At 48.0% G+C, this 20,050-nt stretch overlaps 7 protein-coding genes across 7 annotated transcripts; 2 read left to right on the top strand and 5 right to left on the bottom strand.

Annotated features, from left to right (window-relative positions):
* Positions 1-1,901: 1,901 nt before the first annotated feature.
* F4807DRAFT_164701 (uncharacterized protein) lies at positions 1,902-4,526 on the bottom strand. The gene has a single exon (XM_047993375.1). It carries the CDS (start codon positions 4,020-4,022, stop codon positions 2,208-2,210), a length of 1,815 nt encoding a protein of 604 aa, XP_047852601.1. The 5' UTR covers positions 4,023-4,526; the 3' UTR covers positions 1,902-2,207.
* A 529-nt stretch (positions 4,527-5,055) lies between these two features.
* F4807DRAFT_164564 (uncharacterized protein) lies at positions 5,056-5,949 on the bottom strand. The gene is made up of 2 exons (XM_047993373.1): positions 5,568-5,949; positions 5,056-5,493 (listed from the first exon to the last, which is right to left on the bottom strand). Exons 1-2 carry the CDS (start codon positions 5,628-5,630, stop codon positions 5,107-5,109), a joined length of 450 nt encoding a protein of 149 aa, XP_047852600.1. The 5' UTR covers positions 5,631-5,949; the 3' UTR covers positions 5,056-5,106.
* A 179-nt stretch (positions 5,950-6,128) lies between these two features.
* On the bottom strand, positions 6,129-7,661 carry F4807DRAFT_164557 (ATP phosphoribosyltransferase). The gene is made up of 4 exons (XM_047993372.1): positions 7,493-7,661; positions 7,349-7,383; positions 6,697-7,290; positions 6,129-6,643 (listed from the first exon to the last, which is right to left on the bottom strand). Exons 1-4 carry the CDS (start codon positions 7,507-7,509, stop codon positions 6,270-6,272), a joined length of 1,020 nt encoding a protein of 339 aa, XP_047852599.1. The 5' UTR covers positions 7,510-7,661; the 3' UTR covers positions 6,129-6,269.
* Positions 7,662-8,758: 1,097 nt separating this feature from the next.
* On the top strand, positions 8,759-11,322 carry F4807DRAFT_164513 (MFS general substrate transporter). Its single transcript, XM_047993371.1, has 7 exons — positions 8,759-8,842; positions 8,928-9,075; positions 9,141-9,166; positions 9,234-9,545; positions 9,607-9,678; positions 9,731-10,421; positions 10,478-11,322. The coding sequence occupies exons 2-7, from the start codon at positions 8,987-8,989 to the stop codon at positions 10,917-10,919; spliced, it is 1,632 nt and encodes a 543-aa protein (XP_047852598.1). The 5' UTR covers positions 8,759-8,842; positions 8,928-8,986; the 3' UTR covers positions 10,920-11,322.
* On the top strand, positions 11,323-12,515 carry F4807DRAFT_164470 (ribosome biogenesis protein SLX9-domain-containing protein). The gene is made up of 3 exons (XM_047993370.1): positions 11,323-11,411; positions 11,470-12,182; positions 12,238-12,515. Exons 1-2 carry the CDS (start codon positions 11,409-11,411, stop codon positions 12,097-12,099), a joined length of 633 nt encoding a protein of 210 aa, XP_047852597.1. The 5' UTR covers positions 11,323-11,408; the 3' UTR covers positions 12,100-12,182; positions 12,238-12,515.
* Positions 12,516-13,931: 1,416 nt separating this feature from the next.
* Positions 13,932-14,921, bottom strand: F4807DRAFT_462163 (cysteine proteinase; the record flags this gene model as incomplete). The annotated part of the gene is made up of 4 exons (XM_048001786.1): positions 13,932-14,537; positions 14,603-14,652; positions 14,706-14,720; positions 14,783-14,921. 4 exons carry the CDS (start codon positions 14,919-14,921, stop codon positions 13,932-13,934), a joined length of 810 nt encoding a protein of 269 aa, XP_047852596.1.
* A 2,883-nt stretch (positions 14,922-17,804) lies between these two features.
* On the bottom strand, positions 17,805-19,363 carry F4807DRAFT_433075 (DUF1640-domain-containing protein). The gene is made up of 2 exons (XM_047998650.1): positions 18,833-19,363; positions 17,805-18,785 (listed from the first exon to the last, which is right to left on the bottom strand). Exons 1-2 carry the CDS (start codon positions 19,222-19,224, stop codon positions 18,353-18,355), a joined length of 825 nt encoding a protein of 274 aa, XP_047852595.1. The 5' UTR covers positions 19,225-19,363; the 3' UTR covers positions 17,805-18,352.
* Positions 19,364-20,050: the final 687 nt, after the last annotated feature.

Here is a 20,050-nt window from a genome sequence, read left to right as displayed (position 1 = left end):
GATATGTGGCAGAGCCGGCGATGGCTGATTTGAAGAGCAAGATGTTTTCCGAGGTCGACCTCCTGCGCGCTAATAAAATCCTTGATTCCCGTACTCTCGGATTTAGCCAGATTCGCCTATTACCAAAAGCGACTGGGATGAGACCAATTGCGAACTTGCGCAAAAGGGTTCCCGTACGAGGAAACCCGAAGGTATTAGGTCCTGGTATCAACAGGATTCTAGCACCAGCACACACGGTCCTACAGTTAGAAAAGGTATGGATTCTTGTTTCTACCAAGGCCTATTTTATATATATCTAACATCAGTAGGCTATACACCCAGAGAAGTTAGGATCCACGCTATTTTCCGTGGGAGATATCTACAAGCGTGTCAAGTCCTTCAAGTCTAGGATACAAAAACCTGGCCTAAGATTCTATTTCGCGAAGATCGATGTACAGTCCGCCTTCGACACTATCCCTCAAGCGGCTATCGTCAGCTTGCTTGATTCTATACCTCAGCAGCGCCGGTATAAAGTCTCAACCCACCTTGAAGTGGCGCCAAACTTGATGAGCCAAGCGGATGACACTACCAAACCCAAACCTGTGAAGAGGTGGCCTTCCGCAGCAATGAGAGACGGCGATGATTCTACGCTTCTTCAGCAGCTCAAATCAGGGAAGGCGGCCGCGAAGAAAAACACTGTATTCGTCGACAGGTGGAAGAAGTATTACGACACGGGAGAGCTTCTCCAGCTCGTGGCCGAGCATATCCAGCAAAATCTCGTGAAGATAGGGAAGAAGTATTATAGGCAAAAACAAGGTATTCCACAAGGATCCATATTATCTTCTACGCTTTGCAATTACTTCTACGCTGACCTTGAAATTCACGTCCTACCATTCCTGGATTCCAAGGACTGTCTGCTTCTACGGTTGATTGATGACTTTCTCCTCATCACTACGGACAAACAGAAAGCTATCCGTTTAGTAGAGACAATGCATCAAGGCGTTCCAGAATACGGAGTTACCGTGAATCCCCGAAAGACTCTTGTCAATTTTGATCTAGTTATGAATGGAGAACCCGTCGCGAAAGCAGATGCTGACCAGGGGTTCCCTTACTGCGGCACTACTATCGACTGCAAGACCCTGGATATATCCCGTAATCGGGGGAATGAGCCAGACACAGGTAAGCTGCTAGCCCAATCCCTACTTTCCGGTCTCGATTTCTAGGAACTAACATGACCTAGGCATATACAACTCCCTCACAGTTGAATTTTCGCGAACGCCAGGGCGAACGTTCCAGCGGAAAGTTCTTAGTAAGGCTCCTTCAGGCCCAGCATATGACAAACCTCTGCATCCCCAACTGACACGTCATATAGATGCCTTCAAGATCCAAAGTCATCTCATGTTCTTCGACTCAGAGCTCAACTCGGCCTCTACCATGCTGAGAAACATCTACAACTCATTTATCGAAACCGCCACCAAAATGTGGGCATACGCCCGCTGCTTGCCGGCGCAGAAGCAGCCGTCAGCAGTACTCGTCATTAGTAAGTGCTAGCCCAAATAAATGCATAGCATCGGTATACTGCCGTATATATATTTTTAAACGACTAACCAATACCACTAGGGACGATATCCAAACTCATCGACATGGCCTTCCTGCTTCTCATAAGTAGGACCCGCAAGCTCCGATACCCAGGCTACACTTGCGATGTCAAGAAGCCCGAAGTATCTTGGTAAGTTCGACTTCGTTCCCTTCGGAAGATTCAACTCTTGGGCATGGCTGATATATTTATCCCAGGCTTGCCTACAACGCCTTCCGTAATGTACTCGAGCGGAAGCAATCCAAGTACGGCGTGACCCTTGCCTGGCTCAAGGCCGAGATAAGGAAGCTAAGTGTCCAGAGGGACATCCGCTACGGACGCGTAACTCAAGTGTCTTGTACTTGGCCCTAGTAAAACTCAGTATATTCATGTAATTTGTAATAGCATTCACTGCGTTACGGGCGTTACACACTTCTATAATCTTAGTAGACCTTAAACCTGATTCTAATGAAAGCACCTCTAGCATGCACTACTTACCCACCCTCCTACCTACCTCTAGTCTAGTAGCCAAACCACTCTTCTATATGCCCATCCTACTAAGATGCATTACACCGTGCTGAATTTTCCAGGTCTGGGATCCCACACCCCTGAATACTCGAGTAAATGCCATAATACCCAGACTAAACCAAATTCAAATAGCAATCCCCACCTCCCACCACCTCCTCCCTTGATACCACCGCACCAGAGACCCCACATCGACCCTCCACACGCGCCTATCCGCCACGGGCCCGATCCCGAGGGCGCGCAGCACGGAGACAGGCACGGGCTCGAAGAGCCAGATGCCGCAGCGCGCGAAGTCGTCGACGAGCAGCCAGCTCGTGGCGAACATCCAGACCGTCACGAACGCGAGGTTCCCGGCCCTCCTCGCCCAGCGCGGCAGGCGTTTCGTATACGGGGCGAGCAGGCGCGAGAGCCGCGACTGCAGCGTGGTGCCGAGGCCGGCGAGGAAGAAGAACAGCGGGGGCGCGTACCAGCGCGAGTGCGACGGCACGGCGCTATGGCTACCGCTCGCGTGCAGGAATCCCGAGGTTAGGAAGGCGAAGGCGGCGCTCGTGAGCTGGGCCGCCGGGGAGCCGGGCTTGAGGTACTTGTGGCGGAGGAAGAAGCGCGTCGGCGCGGAGAAGCCGAAGCGGAAGGTCTGGTGCCACCAGGCGCCCCAGAAGCCGGCGAGGCCGCGGTCGAGGACCTGGGCGAAGGAGCCGTTGACGGTGGGCAGGTGCCAGGGGTGGGCGCGGAAGCGCAGGATCTGCGGGAAGGGCGGCAGGAGGGCGAGGGCGATCTGCCCCGCGCTGAAGAGCAGGCTGAGCGCGCAGACGGTGCCGGCGAAGGATAAGGTTGTGCGGTAGAGGAAGAGGGAAAAGGGGGATAGGGAGGAGAGGTGCGGCGGGAGCGGTTTGTTGTGCTCGGGCCCGAGAATGAAGTACGGGTCTGCCGTCATGAAGACGGCGCAGAAGTCGGCGATGATGTAGTTCGGGAGGATGTTGTAGATGAGCCGGTTCAGAAACAGTTCCTTGCGTGTGAGACATCGTGAGTATCCCTGCTTGGTGCGTTGCGGGCCGACGGAGCTTAGAGGCAGCTGGTAGTTGCCGACTTCAGCAGGTGGTTCGTAGGGTGGCAGGCATGGAATCGCCCAGTTCCAACCCGTCATGCGGAATGTACTGACGATATCGAATACCCAGTCTATTCGCGTCCAGAGAGAGGCATCCGCTGGGTATTCTTGCCAGTAGTATTCAAATTCTTGTTCCGCCGCTAGCTTCTCAAGTTCAGCTGCTGACCAAGTCCCATTTCCATTTTCTCGTGGTGACGGTAACATCTCTGAGATGCCGGTCCCTTTCTCAGGTGGCTTCGTCCCAGTATGCGTCCGTCTTTCTTTAACATTATGGAGTGGCCCATGGTCATTAGCTCTATGTTCGTTTAATTGTAACCCAGTTGCTTGAGATTGCTCTCTAGGATCCTCTTTGGTACAGCCCCCGGCGAGTTCATTCGTAGCAGCATTACCATTCTCTAGAGTTTGAGATGATGCCAGAGTAGTCGATTCTTCATGAGAATTACTTCTCACATCCTCTAGTGTTTTCTTCCTCCTGATATTCACCCTCTTAGCTTCCCATTGCGGTCTTGTCCAGACGAGCAAGGTGAAATTCCATACGACACCCCAGGAACCGACAAGACCGGCGCCATAACCAGCAGCACAATCGGGGCTTGAGACATGAAGTATAATGTTAAGGTTAAAAGCCACAATGAAAGCGAGAACAAGCCACCTGGCGCGGTAGAGCCATGGTCGATTCTTGTGCGGTATAGCCAAATATAGAGTGGGTATGATCCAGACGCCGAGCAGGTGTAACGGAACTAAGAACGGTGTCTTAGTACCCGCTCTCACATCATTCTGAAACTTTGCGCGGTAGAGTTCTCGGTACGTCGTTGCTAGATTAGCATTTTGGTGGTCCATCTCTCAACGGTCCGGGGGAACAAGGTTATAGTGCTCAAGCTTTTTGCTCAGAGATGTGCGTATGGATCTTTCCAGCGGTGAACCTTGTTGATATTCCAGCGGCCACGTTTAATTTTTAGGGTCAGCTCCTTATTATTCCCTATGAAGGGAGGAAGCTTTGACCGTTTTCGATTTGCCAAAATCAAGTAAGGAAAGACTCCGTTATTAACCAAGACGTAGTTGGTTGTAGAGTCTAGGTAAGGGTATATAAGTCTATAGCCCCTAAAATAGAAAACATCTTCGAGTGACTGTCTTCGTTGACGTAGATGAAATGTGCATCACGCCTTGTATTCTATAGGCTCCGCACTCCGAACCGGCGTAGCTTTTTAAGGAACCAGGGGACTGTCTTACCAACTAAGACATAATCGAAGGCTCTGGGCCTAAGGTGTCACAATCACACTTTGATCAGAAGATTGTCAGGATGGATGTTGTGAGATCCACACTTACAACTCAAAATGGAGCGGATGTGGCTTGATATTGCCACTATGTCGTACTAGTGAGGTCTAAATATTTAAGCTCCCGCTTGTGATGACGTCAACTCGTCTATAGGCTTGGGTATATGCATGTACCGATATTGCATATCTACTAGTTCATGTCACTCTCTACCTGAAATAGTTTTCAGCAGTTTTTAAGGCTGACTGAGGCTGCCAACTTGCCTGTTCCCCGTTCCTGATCGACGCAAGAGAGGTGCTAACATTGATCTGATCTCCTAACCTATGATTAGATCCAACCCACCCCTGCGATACGCCGCGATGCATGCAACGCTCCTCGATGTGAAGATGCGCCTAAAGTATATTAAACGTGGGGGTTCATACGGTTACTTTCACTATCTAATACCCTATGTATTACTTTGCGAACCCGCATTTCAAGTCCGACCAGAACGAGTTTTACCCGACAAACATAGGAAACCGTACGTGCATATACCAGCACCCATCCATCCATAATCGTGGGTATATTTCAGAAGTCATAATTCATCGCCCTCCGTGTACGCAATGCCCGAATAAAAAAACCGTCCCTGATGGCAATACTCCCAAACATCCGTGGATCAGTTTGCGGTCCAGGACCAGAATTTAGCACTCAGACGCCAGAGCACCCATAGTGAGAAGAGCACCACAGCACATAGTCCAAGTAGGATGCTACGCTGGAGCTCGAAAGCATCTGCTGCTTCCATCTTCATAAGCTTCTTCTGTTTGGTGTGGTAATACCAACGTTCCTCATTTGGCCCGGCTCTCTGTGATTCGCGTCTCTTTCGATCAACCCATCCGTACGGCTGTGGGCTGAACACTATTCGATCCAACCATGAAGGCGAGGCCCAGGAAGGCAGACGATTGTATTGCTCCGAGTGTTCCTGGATACGCTTGGCATGATAATGACAGTCCACGAGGTAAAGAGATAGGAGGAACGACACGAAGTGAATTGGTGTCAAGATCGCCTATGTTACTTGCCATGTTAGTATGAACCCGACCACCACGAGTCATGGCTTGTTCAAGAGCCGACTCAACTCACCTGGAAAACGCTCGATCGTTTCCCCCCGCTAGCCTCCGAGCGGGATGCTGTCTTTGATTCCATGATTGCTCAGTTGGGGACCTAGCTGGGTACACAAACAACTTTTGATATTGACAATTACGAGCTGGATTGATTCGAGTGGTGAGTGGAAGTAAGCTCGGGAGGACAAACAAAAACGGATGGATGAACGTTGCTTTATCACTGTAGGAAGGAGCGAAAATTCCCTAAGATGGCCGATGGTTATAGTTCGGCACCCGACCCGCCCGAACTCCTGTACGAAGTTACGAATTACGAAAACCGCGTCCGATTGGATGCGACGATGCTGCGACTTGTCACTTGTTCTGCTTCGCCCCCAACTTTGGAGATCTCGACGGCGCGATTGATCTAGACAACCCGTTAAATCTGCCTGGAGAGCACTCATCCCACCCCACCCGCTCGCACTTGCGTAACGCTTTACCGTGCAAAGCCACTTACAAGTTCACAAGCCTTGCGACGGATTATACTCCTAATGCCGCTACGGCATGCCATTATCACAACATCTCCTGATTTTTATATTAGTATAAACATGAACACATTTTGGCGCCATGACATTGGTCTAAATTTCTTCTATAAGAAAGTATTTGCGCGTTCCATTTTCCTATCCGAACCTTTTCCAGGAATGGTATTTGTCTACCCCCTATATCGTGTGCGAATTTGCACGTTCTAACTTCTAGTGTTCGCGATATCTAATACTAGGATGTCCGTTGCTCCAACCTTGGATAACTCGTCCATTATCGGCGCGATTTTCTTCTTCTCGACCATTACGCTGACAGCGACCCATCCGTCTTCTTCCAACGACGTTACTGTTGGCGCTCGCTTCCCGGGCGCGATCTTCGTGGCAGCCACAAGGCCAGACCTCTCAACATTATATTGGCACAGCACGTATCGTTGGGCAGTGATGACGCCGCGGATTCGGGCAGCGATCAGTTCGACAAGCTCCGGATTGGAGGGCTTCCGCGACTTGATCAATATTGCCGTCGTCTCGATAACGGTATCAATTGGTTTGAGCCCCGCAGCCTTCATTGTTTCTCCAGATTCTAGTATAGTCAGTATGGGCCCGTCGCAAAAGTGATTATTTAAGGAATCGTACCAACTAGATCGACGATCCCGTCTGCTACTCCGAGAGCGCAAGCAGCTTCAACACTGCCACTTAGCTCAATGATCTTGGTTCGTAACTTGCTGGAGAAACCGGCACGAGGAGCATCATTTGTCGCATCCTTTGCCGCATCCTCTTCTAATTCTAGGTTGGCAAAGTACCTGTGAGCCAAATTTACGAAACTTGTGCCAATGTTCTTTCCAATAAGGTCCTTGGGCGAGACATAACTGCCTTTCTCGGGAACCTGAACCTGTAGCTTGCAGCCTCCGAATCCTAGGTCCATAACGGTTTCGCATCCGGAGCCTCGAGAGTTCCGCTCAGTTTCTTCTTCGGGGGTGATCTCTCCGGAAAAGCGCCGTGCACGGTGGAGAGCCCTAATTCCAGCATCGTGCTCCTGCACTTGATCCCATCCTGTAATTCCCAGGTCGACTTGACCTTCTCCCACAAATGTAGGTATATCGGCGGCGGGGAGGAAGATGAGAGCGATCGGGAGATTCTTTACCAATGCTATGTCAAGTCTGTTCTCTCGCCTAAATTGTATATCCGCGCCCTCTAGTAGATTAAGAGTAGCCTGGTTAAGTCGGCCCTCTATTCGGCGAGTCAGTATTATCATTGACCATTTCGAAGCATAGATAAGGCATCCTACTCTTGGGAACGGCAAACAATAACCGGCCTTCTAAGCTGTTCAATTGTAGGGGATTAGCCATGACGATGACAATGACTGAATCAGGAGAACTCGAAGCTTCCCCTCGTATAAACTGGCAGAGCAAAACAATGAGGGTGGACGAACTGGTTGACTAAATCCATGGTTGGGCCTCGACAATGCCCTCGACAACGCAATTAGTGACTCCAAAATGCAGCAGCTTGATGTTGCAGATTGTTGCAGATGGGCGCAGATTTTTCAACTTTTGATAGGCCAATTGAATAGATATAGAATCGTTTGACCTATATTATTGCTAGACTCGTGCCGCGATGGCTTGATGGCGTTTGCTTGCGTGCTTGGAGTGAATATGCCCTTACTTTAGAGGTGAGATGATGGATGATAATTTTCAAACCTAAGTCAAAAATCTACAACCCCACGTTCCTGAATCGGAGCTCCCACTTCGTTCATTCAATGGCGGGGCAGAGAAGCTGCTACGAACTGTCTTAGGTAAGGCTGGAACAGTTGGATCCATGTACATGTACCGATTCCTCCAGTAACCATCTTACATTTATATACGTGGCTTCTATCTAGTAAGATGACAGGCAAGGTGAAATGTTGAATAGAATTGCAAGTTTCTTTCTCTATATTGTTTCCAAGCTTATACCACCAGCTATCATCCATAAAACAAGTTACGTTACTCAATAATTTCTTATTGTATGACTTGACGATACCCGGACCGGACGTACATGTACTTAAAGGGTGAAATAGAGGTGTTTAAGCACTTAAGCGAACCAACGCGCTGGGACAGTTGCCGCGATCCGTACCTGCCTGGTCAGTTGGTTAGCTGATAGCCGATAGAAGTCTTGGTAAAACTGCGCCTGCGCGCCTACCTGGGTAGCTGCTTCGTATGCTAATTTAAGCAATGCTAATGTGTTGTGTAATTGCCGCTTACCCGCTTCGAGAGTTAGACTTCGAGAGTTATGGTCGATTTTGTCTAAATTGTTTGAATTAGATAGAGCCTTTGTTACCTCTAGTTTCTCTAGATCCAGCCATAAGAGTAATAACCAAAGATGAGTTACACGAGGAAACCGGATGTAATAGTTGCTCAACGTCAGCGCTTCGCAACCACATAACGCCTTCTGCCAACGAAATGCGCTTTCGTGTTTCACTTGAACAGTACAGATTTTGCTGCAATGCCGAGCCACAGTGGAGCGCGACTATGATCCACAAACACATCCTTGCCCCCTGGCATATTACGCATATTACCATATTACGGTCTTGGGGGTGTTCGGGGTCTTGGTGTTGCTAATAATTACTACGTAGTATTACCGGATCTCCTAAACCTCGACGGTCCCAGCATTTCGCAAACATCGCGAGACGACTTGATAAGGCCAGCTTTTCTTTCAGCTCGCCATGGTCGCAACAACGCTCGGGTAACAACGAAACTTTAAGCATTGGTATCTATAATAGATAAATACTATTAGACAAAATAGATATGTACGAATCTTCCAAAATAACACCGGATTTAAGAGATAATTCCAATATAAATCTTGCGCAAGGCTGACTGACATCGCTTACATAGTACAGCGCGAATCCGAAGACGACGACGATTGGGCTGACAGCCCCGACAAACCGGACAATATGTCGAGATGGGCTGGGCAACCGTCCATAAAGGGCAGCACCGAAGCCGTGCGTATGGCTCTGCTAACCCTCAACACCATCGGCATAACGTACGTCGCAGCCATGTAACACGGTAGTTGACGAGAGGGAGCGCTGACTAGACTATTGCTTATAGGTTCGTCTGGGGAGTAGAGCAGACCTGTAAGATTCACAATTCCAACACGGATACCTTACATACCTAACCAAATCTAATGGAACCTCCATCTAGACTGTACTCCCTACCTCCTTTCCCTCGGCTTGACGAAGAGTAAAACTTCCTTGGTGTGGATCGCCGGTCCGCTTTCGGGTCTTATTGTCCAGCCCATCGTCGGCGCATTGGCAGACGAATCGACGTCGAAATGGGGGCGGCGCAGGCCTTTCATCGTTCTCGGCTCCATATTATCGGCTTTCTGCCTTCTCACGTTGGGCTTCACAAAAGAGATAGTAGAATTCTTCGTACCCGATCACCCTGCAACACAAACTGTTACGATATCTACGGCTGTCTTGGCTATATACGCGGTTGACTTCTCCATCAATGCCGGTCAGTCAATGTTCCTATAATTAGACGTGCTCGAGTCATGTTATACTAAAACTACTGCTAGTAATGTCCGCGGCAAGGAGCTTAGTCGTTGATACGCTTCCAATCGAGAAGCAACAGACAGGATCCGCATGGGGTATGACTAATGGATACACTGCCGGGCTTTTGCTTGCTAACATCGTTAACAGGTAGCAGAATGTCAGCCATTGGCCATGGAATTGCTTATGCGACCGGTGCTATTGACTTGCCGTCGATTCTTGGGACATCCTTAGGCGAGACTCAATTCAAGCAATTGACCGTCATTGCCGCTTTGGGGCTTGTTTTCACCTGCGGAGTCACCTCTTGGGCAGTCACAGAGAGGATCTTGATCGCCCCGAGACATGACCCTCGCAAGGAAGATGGAGGGTTTAAGGTTGTCAGCCAAATATGGTCGACTATAGTACATCTCCCGCCTCGCATACGAGCAATCTGCATGGCGCAGTTTTGGGCATGGATCGGATGGTTCCCCTTTCTCTTCTACAGCACGACATGGATAGGGGAGACGTACTTCCGCTACGATGTCGTTCGTGAAGCAAAAGATTCGGGGGATGCGTTAGGCGAGATTGGTAGAGTTGGAAGCGAAGCTTTCATTATTTACTCGGTTATTACCTTTCTAGGATCGTGGATCTTGCCCATGGTCATTAAATCTCCGGATGACGAGAGTTATACGCAACGTCCTCCAGAGGCACTCAGGGGCGTCGTTGAGAACCTCAATAAGTATAAGCCAGAACTTCTGACAGCGTGGATGTGGGGCCACGCAACTTTTGCCGGTGCTATGATGTTCGCTCCATTTGCGAAGAGCTTCAGATTTGCGACCTTCCTTGTTTGCCTATGTGGATTGTAAGTGCTTTGTATCTGCAAACATGGTATTCTGAATTGACCCTAACTCTTCATAGGCCTTGGAACATAGCGTCGTGGGCACCTTCTGCTTTCCTTGGGGTTGAGGTTAACAAGCTAAGCGGTGCAACTGGACCCAACGCTTCATATCGTCGCCTATCACATCCCTCGCCTATAGAGATGGAGGAACTCAACGGATCCATCTTAGACCCGGATGATTCACGGAGCGGTTCTAAGTCAAATCCGACAGGCCAATTGTCCGGCGTTTATTTCGGCATTCTGAACATTTATACGACGATACCCCAGTTCATCGGCACAATCCTCAGCACCGTTATCTTCAGCATTCTCGAGCCAGGCAAAAGTCCCGAATTGGCACATAACGCACATCCAAATGAACACCACGGAACCGACGGGCCTAACGCGATTTCCGTATGTCTGTTCATCGGGGCTTGCAGCGCGGTCATGGCCATATTCGCGACCCGGAAGTTGAAATATTTGTGAGGCTCGCTTGTATTAGACTTGTATGGTATGGATAGGTGGGTAGCATTACGGGGCAAAATTACTTCTATTATGACTTTGTAATGGCTCTGGGGGTGTGTTATAAAACGGGCTTGGTGGATAAAGGCGTTCAGGGGGTTGGTTTAGGGGTATGGTCGTCAGCCTAGAATTGATTTGAATTTCATTGTGTTATCCATGGATGACAAAATTCGTTGCGAGACAAGAGTGCTAATGATGAAAATTCAACTGTATTAAAGGTAAGACCGACTGAATCGAGGCCAGATTCTTTGAAAAGGGGCAATGCTCGCTATCCCTATTACTTGGATAGAGTTCAAGGATTCCTGGTAAAATATCTTGATTAGATAACGACCCCACTATAATTTATATCACAGTTCACACATTTCCCAAAACTTAACCAACTTTTTCACTTACTCTTCGATCGCCTACCTCGAGACCAACTGAACATCGCCTCGTTAAATCAACCTGACAAAAATGGTTCGCATCATCGTCTCTCCAAACCTCCCTAAACTTCCATACTAACTCCTCTACCCAGGCGCCCGTAGTCCCCTCCAAGCGACGCTCCCTCCGCGCCAAACTCGCCGCCCGCAGCGGCCCCTCGCCCTACGCGCCGCGCCGGGCGCCGCGCCCCGACGCCGCCGAGACCAGCGACGCGTTCGCCAACTCGAAGAAGGACAAGCGGCTCGTCAAGCACGCCTCCTTCGTGTCGCGGATCGAGAAGGCCTCATCCTCCAAAGAAAAAAAGCTAAAACGAAGACGTCCAGGAAAGAAGTTGGTAACGAATCTTGATGCGCTGGCCGACGCGCTGCCGGATCTGATGGCGGATGGAGAGACGGAGGAGGGGCTGAGACAGATGAGAGAGGGGAGGGTTAGGCATAGGAGTTTGAAGGGCGGGAGGGGCGCGATGAAGAGGAAGGAACGCGTGGTTAAGGGTGAGGTTAGGAGGTTTGGGGTTAGTTTGGCGAGGCTGAATGCTGTTCAGGAGGAAGGGGCGAAAGGTGTGGATGGGGAGAGGAGCGCGGATGCTGGGGAGAGCGGCGAGAGCCAAGGTGCGCCGGCGGTGGCGCCTACGTCGACTACGCAGCGTTGGGCTGCGCTGCGAGGCTTCATTTCGTCGACTATGGAGCAGAATCCTGCGTTTATTGGGAAGCAGGATGGGAAATGAAGACGGGTGACCTACGAAAATTACAGAATAAGTCATCAAGTCATCTGGATCATTTCAGACGAAAAAAATTCTTACGTTATCAGGTAAGAAAAGCTGGATCTACGTCTTCATTATCTCATGCTAATATGATCTACTCAGAAATCAGAGGCTCGAAGGGAAAGCCCCTAACTACCTACATAGCCTCTGGCTGCGGCGGGCTGGTATACCATTATGCTTTCTGTGGCAAATCGGTCTAGTCAAACAGTGTCTCATAGTCCAGAACTACCTATCTATGAGGAACTATACGTTGAGAGACTATAGTCTATCAAGGGCTACGCAGCAAGATATTTTGGCAAGGCTGGCAGGGCTGGAGAAAATATGCACCAAGCCCAGAGAGCTATAGTACGAGCCGCATGCTTGGGGCACAGTCATATCTCCATTGACGTGCTTACACCGAAGAACCTGTTTTGGGCATGCACATATGTCCAGATCTCAAGTACCCTCTACCAAGAATAGAAAATACGTCTTGTGCCCGAACCTCGTCCATAACGTCCACATGAAGTTTTAAGCAGGCCACGATCTGGCCTTAGATACCGTAGAGCTTCGTAAAGCCGTAGCGTGGAATATTTAATCATAGAAAGGACATAACCGGGCCAGAAATATGTATCATGGTTCCAACCCCTAAGCTCATTATTGCAAAGTTATTGGGTCTCTCGACAAAAGTGATGCTACTCACCTGGGCAGGGAAGCAAAAGGTCACTTCGACACTGGTGCTTCCAGCAATCTCACGACCTACCTCAATAAGCGCCTGGCGAGAGGTTCGGTAGAAGTACGATACAATACGTAGGTAAGGGGACACCAGAACGGCCGTAAGTTATTAAAAAGCCATAGGTATCTGGACGTTGGTGTCCATCCATCCATCTAACACTCAGCACTAACCCATGCTTCATCGTAGCTGGGAGGGAAATGGGCAACGGCCCGGTAATGTAAGCCAACGGTAACGTTTGGACACTCCCGCATAACGGATGATCATCACCCGCTGATAGGGTCGGTCCCATTTCGTACGATAAATCAGATAGATCCATAGGGAGACGGGGGCGTGGAGAAAGAAGAACTTTCGGACTGAAAGCTATGTAGACGTCTAGGGATGGAGCAAACAACTCCATCTTTACTTGGCGATATAATCTAGCACTGATATCCTATACTTATCTCAGAAGTTAGCTAACATGTCACCATTTTGAGAATTATTGGGGAATTAATCTTAAGAGAATTTTAACTCTTTTATTTGCCTGATTAAAAATCGAGGAGTGGTATGGCGATATGAAAGAAGTGGCTAGAAGACGATAAGAATCCCCCGAGTATCTCATGTGTGATAGACCACGACTTCCATCTGACCCATACAGATAGACCCCATCAGATGGCTTGCCTGCATTCAGTAAAAATTCGCAATTCGCTAGTAGGGGACGCAATCCGGTGTATGATGGTCGTGTTATGCATCGTTCCATAAAACTGGTATCCATCCAGTTAGAAAAAAAACCCAAAAACAAAACGCTGTCTCCAAATCCATCCGTGATATGCAAGCGCGACGATATATGTCGCAATGTCGAATTCTTTGCCGTCTCGGTCCTTCGCGAGAGCCTGGCATCATGTCAACTAAGGACGGCACACAACTCATTGCTGTAAGACATGGGCTCGTACGTAGGCTTGTTAGACTCGGGTTCCTAAAGTCGGAAGGTCAAATTCGCCGAAGAACAAGTGACAATGAGCTGAGTTGATGCCGCGAGAGATTAGTCATCGTCTCGATTGGCTATCTCCTCGACCTCCTTCCAGCTAGCCTCGTCCAGGAACGTTCTCTATTCGATCCGAGGTGGCGTGTTGCTTGGTGTCAGTCGTCGTCGTTCGCCTTCCTTGCGCAGGTTCTCGATAATCTTGAGCATTTCCTTACGTGCTCCGATACTATCGATGGCTTTCTGGGCCATGCTCATCGAAACCTTGTCGCCGGCATTGACGGACAGCAGACGCTTAATGAGGAGATGTCGCATCACAATGCAGACGAAAACACCGCAGTCGCTACCATTCTCCTGCTGTGGGGAATCGGTCAAGCAGTGAAATCGCAAGGTTATTTTAAGCACGCTTGACAGTCTTTTAGACGCCTCCCATGCCTCCTTGTTGTTTGCGCCGTCGAGCGAGTCGTAATGGAAGGCCACACCATCGATGATGCTCACGACGAGTAAAGACCAATGTGTTCCACCTTCGGCCTGGTTGACGTTGCGCGCGTCGTTGATGGGGAGGAAGATGTGGGTGATACCTCGGAAATCCGGCAGCGCCGTACGAACCATCTCGGTGTCTTTGTTCTTCATCAAGAGGAAGGTCATCGATGGACGTAAGAGGACGATGCGTGCTTGGGGGTACTTCACAAGCACTTCTCGCTCCAAGAACTCCTCCCAAAAGGCGATGTTCTGCAAAGCAATTTACATATTAGTTGAAGCTGGAAAGGAAGTTGTTTTACACGTAGGGCACTCACGTTATCAGTCAACCAATCATGCTTAAGAGCCTTGATATCCTCGTACGTCACTAGCCAGTGTCAGTCTTGCGGCAAGGCCGGAATTCAATATGGAAAAGCATACAACAAATATCATAATCTGAAAGGGGGCCTGTCAGTAAGCGCATATTCTTAGCAATAGAAGCGAATTTAAATACTTACACGAAAGGTAAGCTTGGGTCGGCGAGGGAGACGGCGATAGCTGGTTTCTTCTTGAGCGCAGTCTACGAGAACGGGGTCTTCGGCGTCTGGGGCTCACACTATCATTCAGCCTGCGAGATAACCTCTCGCGAAACGTCATCGTGAGACCTGTTGTTAGTGCACTCGCGGGAAATTGTCAAGTTACGGTCGTTCTCGTGCAACCGCCTGGTGCTTGGTTTCGTCGGTGTCTGGTTTAAAGTCGCCTTGAACGTTTCGCAAGAGGATGTACGTAGGTGTTCGTAGGTGTACGTAGAGAAAAAGAGGGTGCGGGGTGATCGGTTGAAGTTCGATTGATTATGGAGTGAGGAATCGAAAGGAGTGAAGGTGGTTGGACCTAAGGAGGGAAATGTCGTCGTCGTGGGTCGTTGAATAATAGGTAGGTGTAGGTTGGTTATGTTACTTCAAATGAAAGTAAAAGGCAGATGCTGTTCAGCTTTCAAATGCTTGTAAAAGGATCGCGAATGAATGTATGTATCATCCCTTGGTAAGGGGACCTAGAACGATCTGCGGAAGAGTGTCAACGGCGAGCTAGCCTGAAATGACGACAGCCGAGATCCAAGTGCTGGCGTAGCGCAGAATCGAACTAGGGAAAGAAAGAAAGAAAAAAAAGAACGTGGTCAAGAAAGGTATGGTGTGAAGGTGTCGCAAAAAAAAGAGGTAAAGGACTAGAATGAGAAAGTTGGATGGGCAATTGAAGATTTCTCTATGAAGTTGGTGGAAGAAATCTTTGAAGAGGGAGAAGAAGAAAATGAGATGATCAACGTACAATTGTTCTAGTATTGTATGTGTCGAGTTATCGAAGATCAGATTCAGAGTGATAGTATTATCTGAGGAAGGAACGAAGAGAAAGACGATTTTTAGGATGATGGGAAAGCCGAATTGCGGGGTGAAATGGATGTACATTCAGTACACCTTACTTACATCTATCTTCCCTGTCGCCTGTATATAAAGTACCCAGCCATCCCGGCAACCACAATGCGATTTTCCCTATTTTATTCAATCTTGAGAATTTAACAAGTACGTACATGTACTTCCCGTTCGACCAATTAGGCATAGAGACATAGGTACGTACTTGCAAGTAGCACATGCTTAAAAGACGAATAAACGGTAAATGTAACAAGTCGCCTGATACCTGGGACAGCAAATATATTGCCACCTAGCGGTGAGGTGGCTTCACAGATGGACCGTTAATTAACCTGTATATTTCAAAGAATACAATGCAATGTACAGGCTTGCTTATGTTCTACATACATAGCTGGTTACGAGAGCGCGTATCCATGTATCCGAGGACCTAAGGTCATCAGCCTTATGGGGAATATTAAAAGAATCAAATACGGAATGACGAATATTTAGCAAGGCTGACCGATCCATTCTTATTACTCGCCAAAAAGCCTGAGTAAGTTTATTGAGCAAATGCTCCGGTGCGTAGTAAGGTAGTAGTAGGTACCTAGCATTGGTATCTAGAAACATAGGTACACTTTATGTAAGAACGGGAATTGGTGGTTTGGTGGTTCAGATCTGATTTTCTACGGGGATTAGGTACATGTAGATACCGTAGATACATTGGAATATATCGGTACAGGGAGATACATAGATACATAGATACATACAGAACTGTGTGTTCTCTCGTAACACGACATCAATCACTCCACATTTCAAGCGTTCTGTTTCAGGCATGTAAAAGCTTGGCATGTGCTTCCCTTCTAAGCCCCACGCACTGACACGACGACCTCTTACGATTCAAGCCAGTTCAAGACTTATATCTCCCCATTGGAAATACGCATAGTACTAGTATAGCTACTACGATTGGTAGGTAACTAGAGATATTTACATCTTTTATCACTGACTAGGGGCGAGATGAAATGCTTCATGTTGACCCGACAACCGAGGCAGAGGTAGACTCATAGACACTTCGTGGACTACAAGGAACATCGCAGGTCTTGGTGGATGTCATATCTTCTAATGTCCTATTTGCGTGAATACCATCCTTGCCAGCTTCAGACTAGGCAGGGCGTAGGGTAGTTGAGAAGAAGGCATGCTAAGTAGTAGGTAGGGTGTATCAAAGGTCTTAAAACCAACTAAGCATCAACATCGGTCTCAAACACGATTTGTGAACCACGAGTCAGCGTTATTTGTCAACCATGTCAGGCATAGAATTAGTAGCACTACAGCAAAGTTAACCCCCCTATTGAAGAGCGCGAGGCCTTGTCCCAGCTGACAGTCTTAATGAAGACCGAATAAAATACATACCTTATAGCTCCCCAAGATCGATTCAGCCTTAGGTGAACCTAAACATGTGGAGTACCTAGTAGTGTATGAATATGATCTCGTCATCCCGGATATCAATAGCTCAAGCTTCGATATGGACTTATACTTGTCTATTCGGCACTGATTAGCTAGGAGTTCCTAGAGACTTCTCTAATGTAAAATGGCATTGTCGATAGTAATAGCTAACATATAGAGGTTCTCACCTCGTTACAAAAGCTACATGATGGTCACATTACATAGGTATGGATGCTTAGTAGTCGCTTCCCATCATTTTTATCCCATCAATCAATATCAGACATCACAACTTATGAATTTCCATCCACACGAAATGAGGGTGAGAATAAGTGGTATAAATTTAAATCTATAATGGAAATGAAGAGAGCGATTATATCTAACAATAGATACAGTGCGTAGGTAGAAATTTCGAGACTAATCTCGCCCCTAAAGCACCCGTCAAAATAACGACAAAAGCGATTGTTTAACCCAAGTAGCTCGAGGGCGAAATTAATATGATTATTAGGTATGATTTAGCACGAGTGGATGAGGTCGTATATATCAGAAGATTATGTACTGGCCTGATGCCTATATTGGTGTCAAAATTCACCTGGATTACCAGCTTAATACTTAGAGTCATAGTTCAAGCCTCTTAGTTTCTATCCATATCCTTAACCAGCACTTGCTCCTAGGTAGTACTTACCTGACATAGAGCTATTCTAGGTAAACACATGTCAAACATTGTCTGCGGACAAATGCTGCCTTCGCAATAATATATGGATAAACTTAGTGTCTTTACATACACCGACAATAACCTATACGAGGCTAGAGATTTAAAGATGCTATTCGAAGACTGAGAATGAAAAGCTAAGGAAATACTGGAAAAGATAATGAAAAGGGGCTGGAGCTTCTTGGAAGCTCGCTAGAAAGTTACGGCTATTACTATATGTTACATTCTTGTGAATAGACTGAGTGTAGAATATGATAATAAGATGAGGCTTACAAATCTGCCCCTGGAATCACCCATATCTCGATAATGGAAGGGAGTTGAGTCCTTAGTGGAGAGCATGAGAAAATCACAATGATCAGCATCATAGAATTGGACATGAACATAGAAAATATGTATTGTGGCCTTGAGCCGTTCTCCTGGATTTGGTATCTCCCGCTTGCATCGCAATTGGATTCCCGAGGTATCATACAAACCTAAGTAAGATAAATATATCATGACCAAGCTCGGAGCACCCACATGAATAAGCTCCCTCGCCAACTTCACATGAGTAATCTCCAAGCACCAAGTAACAATGCCGCAAAACCAGTGCAAACTCCTATTAACCACTGTAGCGTCTGGAACTTGACTTGCTCCAGCTTCTCTCGCAGAGCAGCGACTTCCTGCTCGATCTTGGTCTCCGTCTCCTTTATTTTCAGCTCTTGGTTGACCGCCTCTTCCCGTATGCGCCCCTTCTCCAGGTTGAGGTCTAACCGTACCGATGCCTGTGTTCGGCCGATCTCGTCGCGCAGTCGGCTGTTTAGTTTGGTGATGTCGTTTGTTAGGCGCTCGTGGGCGGCACGCGTTGTGTTGGATTCGGTGCTGTCAGCGGAGAGGAGCTCGGACCGGAGCTTGGCGAAGTCGACCTTCTGAGTGTACGTTGCTTTGGCTGCGTCTTCGCGGAGAACCATGGTCCGCGTCAAGTTTTGAATGCTACTAAGCGAATTAATACGAGTAGCCGACGAGTTGCTAGTAGCGCTTACCTCTCTTGAATCACGTCATTGAGCACCTTCATCATGGCGACTGATTGCTCTTCTGTGAATCCATCGCGTTGTAGTCGTTGGACGAACTTTAGAGTGTCGAAGTGGTGGTCCCTACCCCGCGGCGCTGTGGCATGGAACGATCTTCTCAACCGTAGATGCTGAAGTGTGGGAGATTCTCTTGTGGGTAGCCTCTCTGAAGGATGCCAGGGAGTCTTTCGAGACGAGTGGAACGAAGCCACTTTGTGCCCTTGCCCTCCCCAGGATCGTCGGGTTTCTATGGGAAGAGTCGCAGCTCGGAACACTTGAGAGGGTCCGGTAGGACCCGTCCAGCTCAGTCGTGGGAGTAAGAACCTAGGTAGCGACTGGGCGGCGCTTCCTGTGACGCCTGCCATATTTCACACTTGAAGCAAATCAATCTGGAGCTAGAATATCATTCTGTTGAACAAGTTATATGGGTATTGTCTGAAATAGGAACATGTGATGCAAGAGGAGAGCTGGCGATATTCGGAGCTCCTAGTACGTATCTGTACTACCCAAGGTGGGTACTGGTGTACCTGCATTTCGGCTAGCTTATGTGGCTCGTTGAAGTGGCTCAAATAGCCGGGTCAATTGTGGCTGAGCCAGTGGCGCCAATGTAAAAAATTGTGAATTTGTTCGCGACTGAAGAATTTCTTTTCTTTCTTCTTCATTCAAAATGAACAACGCAAATTTTCACGTTCTCGAGACACGATATTTGGTGCGAGGTATCCTCTCTTTTGCAGTGGCCCATGACCACTGAAGTTCTCGGACAGAACGGAGACCAACTTATAACGAACAATCTTGGGTGCGGTGCTTCTCTTTCCTCTCGAGGGCTATGAGAAGGATCGCAATGATTGAGCGTACATACATATTTTACATATACGCATTCGTAGTGGTTCCTGCTGATTGAAGATGGTATTAATTGTAACTATGATTGTAGGCTGGTTTTAAAGGTCGAGGATCGAAAGTTCGATATCACCACGCTGAATTTATGCCGTTTATATCAGTGTTCGTGTATAAATCATGAATCTTTAGGCTCATGGCTTACAAGCACCTTAGCTTGCTGTGAGTTTCATAGGAGTGTAAGCGCGATACCTGTCTCTTTGTCAAGAATTTAGAGTCGTCTGTTGCACTTATTTATAAAACTAAGAGTTGACTTAAGTATTCTGTGAGGCTTGCTATATTGCTATGGAGAATATA

The sequence above is a fragment of the Annulohypoxylon truncatum genome, assembly GCF_022578515.1.
Source record: "Annulohypoxylon truncatum strain CBS 140777 unplaced genomic scaffold F4807scaffold_24, whole genome shotgun sequence".
Lineage (NCBI taxonomy): Eukaryota > Fungi > Ascomycota > Sordariomycetes > Xylariales > Hypoxylaceae > Annulohypoxylon > Annulohypoxylon truncatum.
This window is presented reverse-complemented; position numbering and strand designations above follow the sequence as displayed.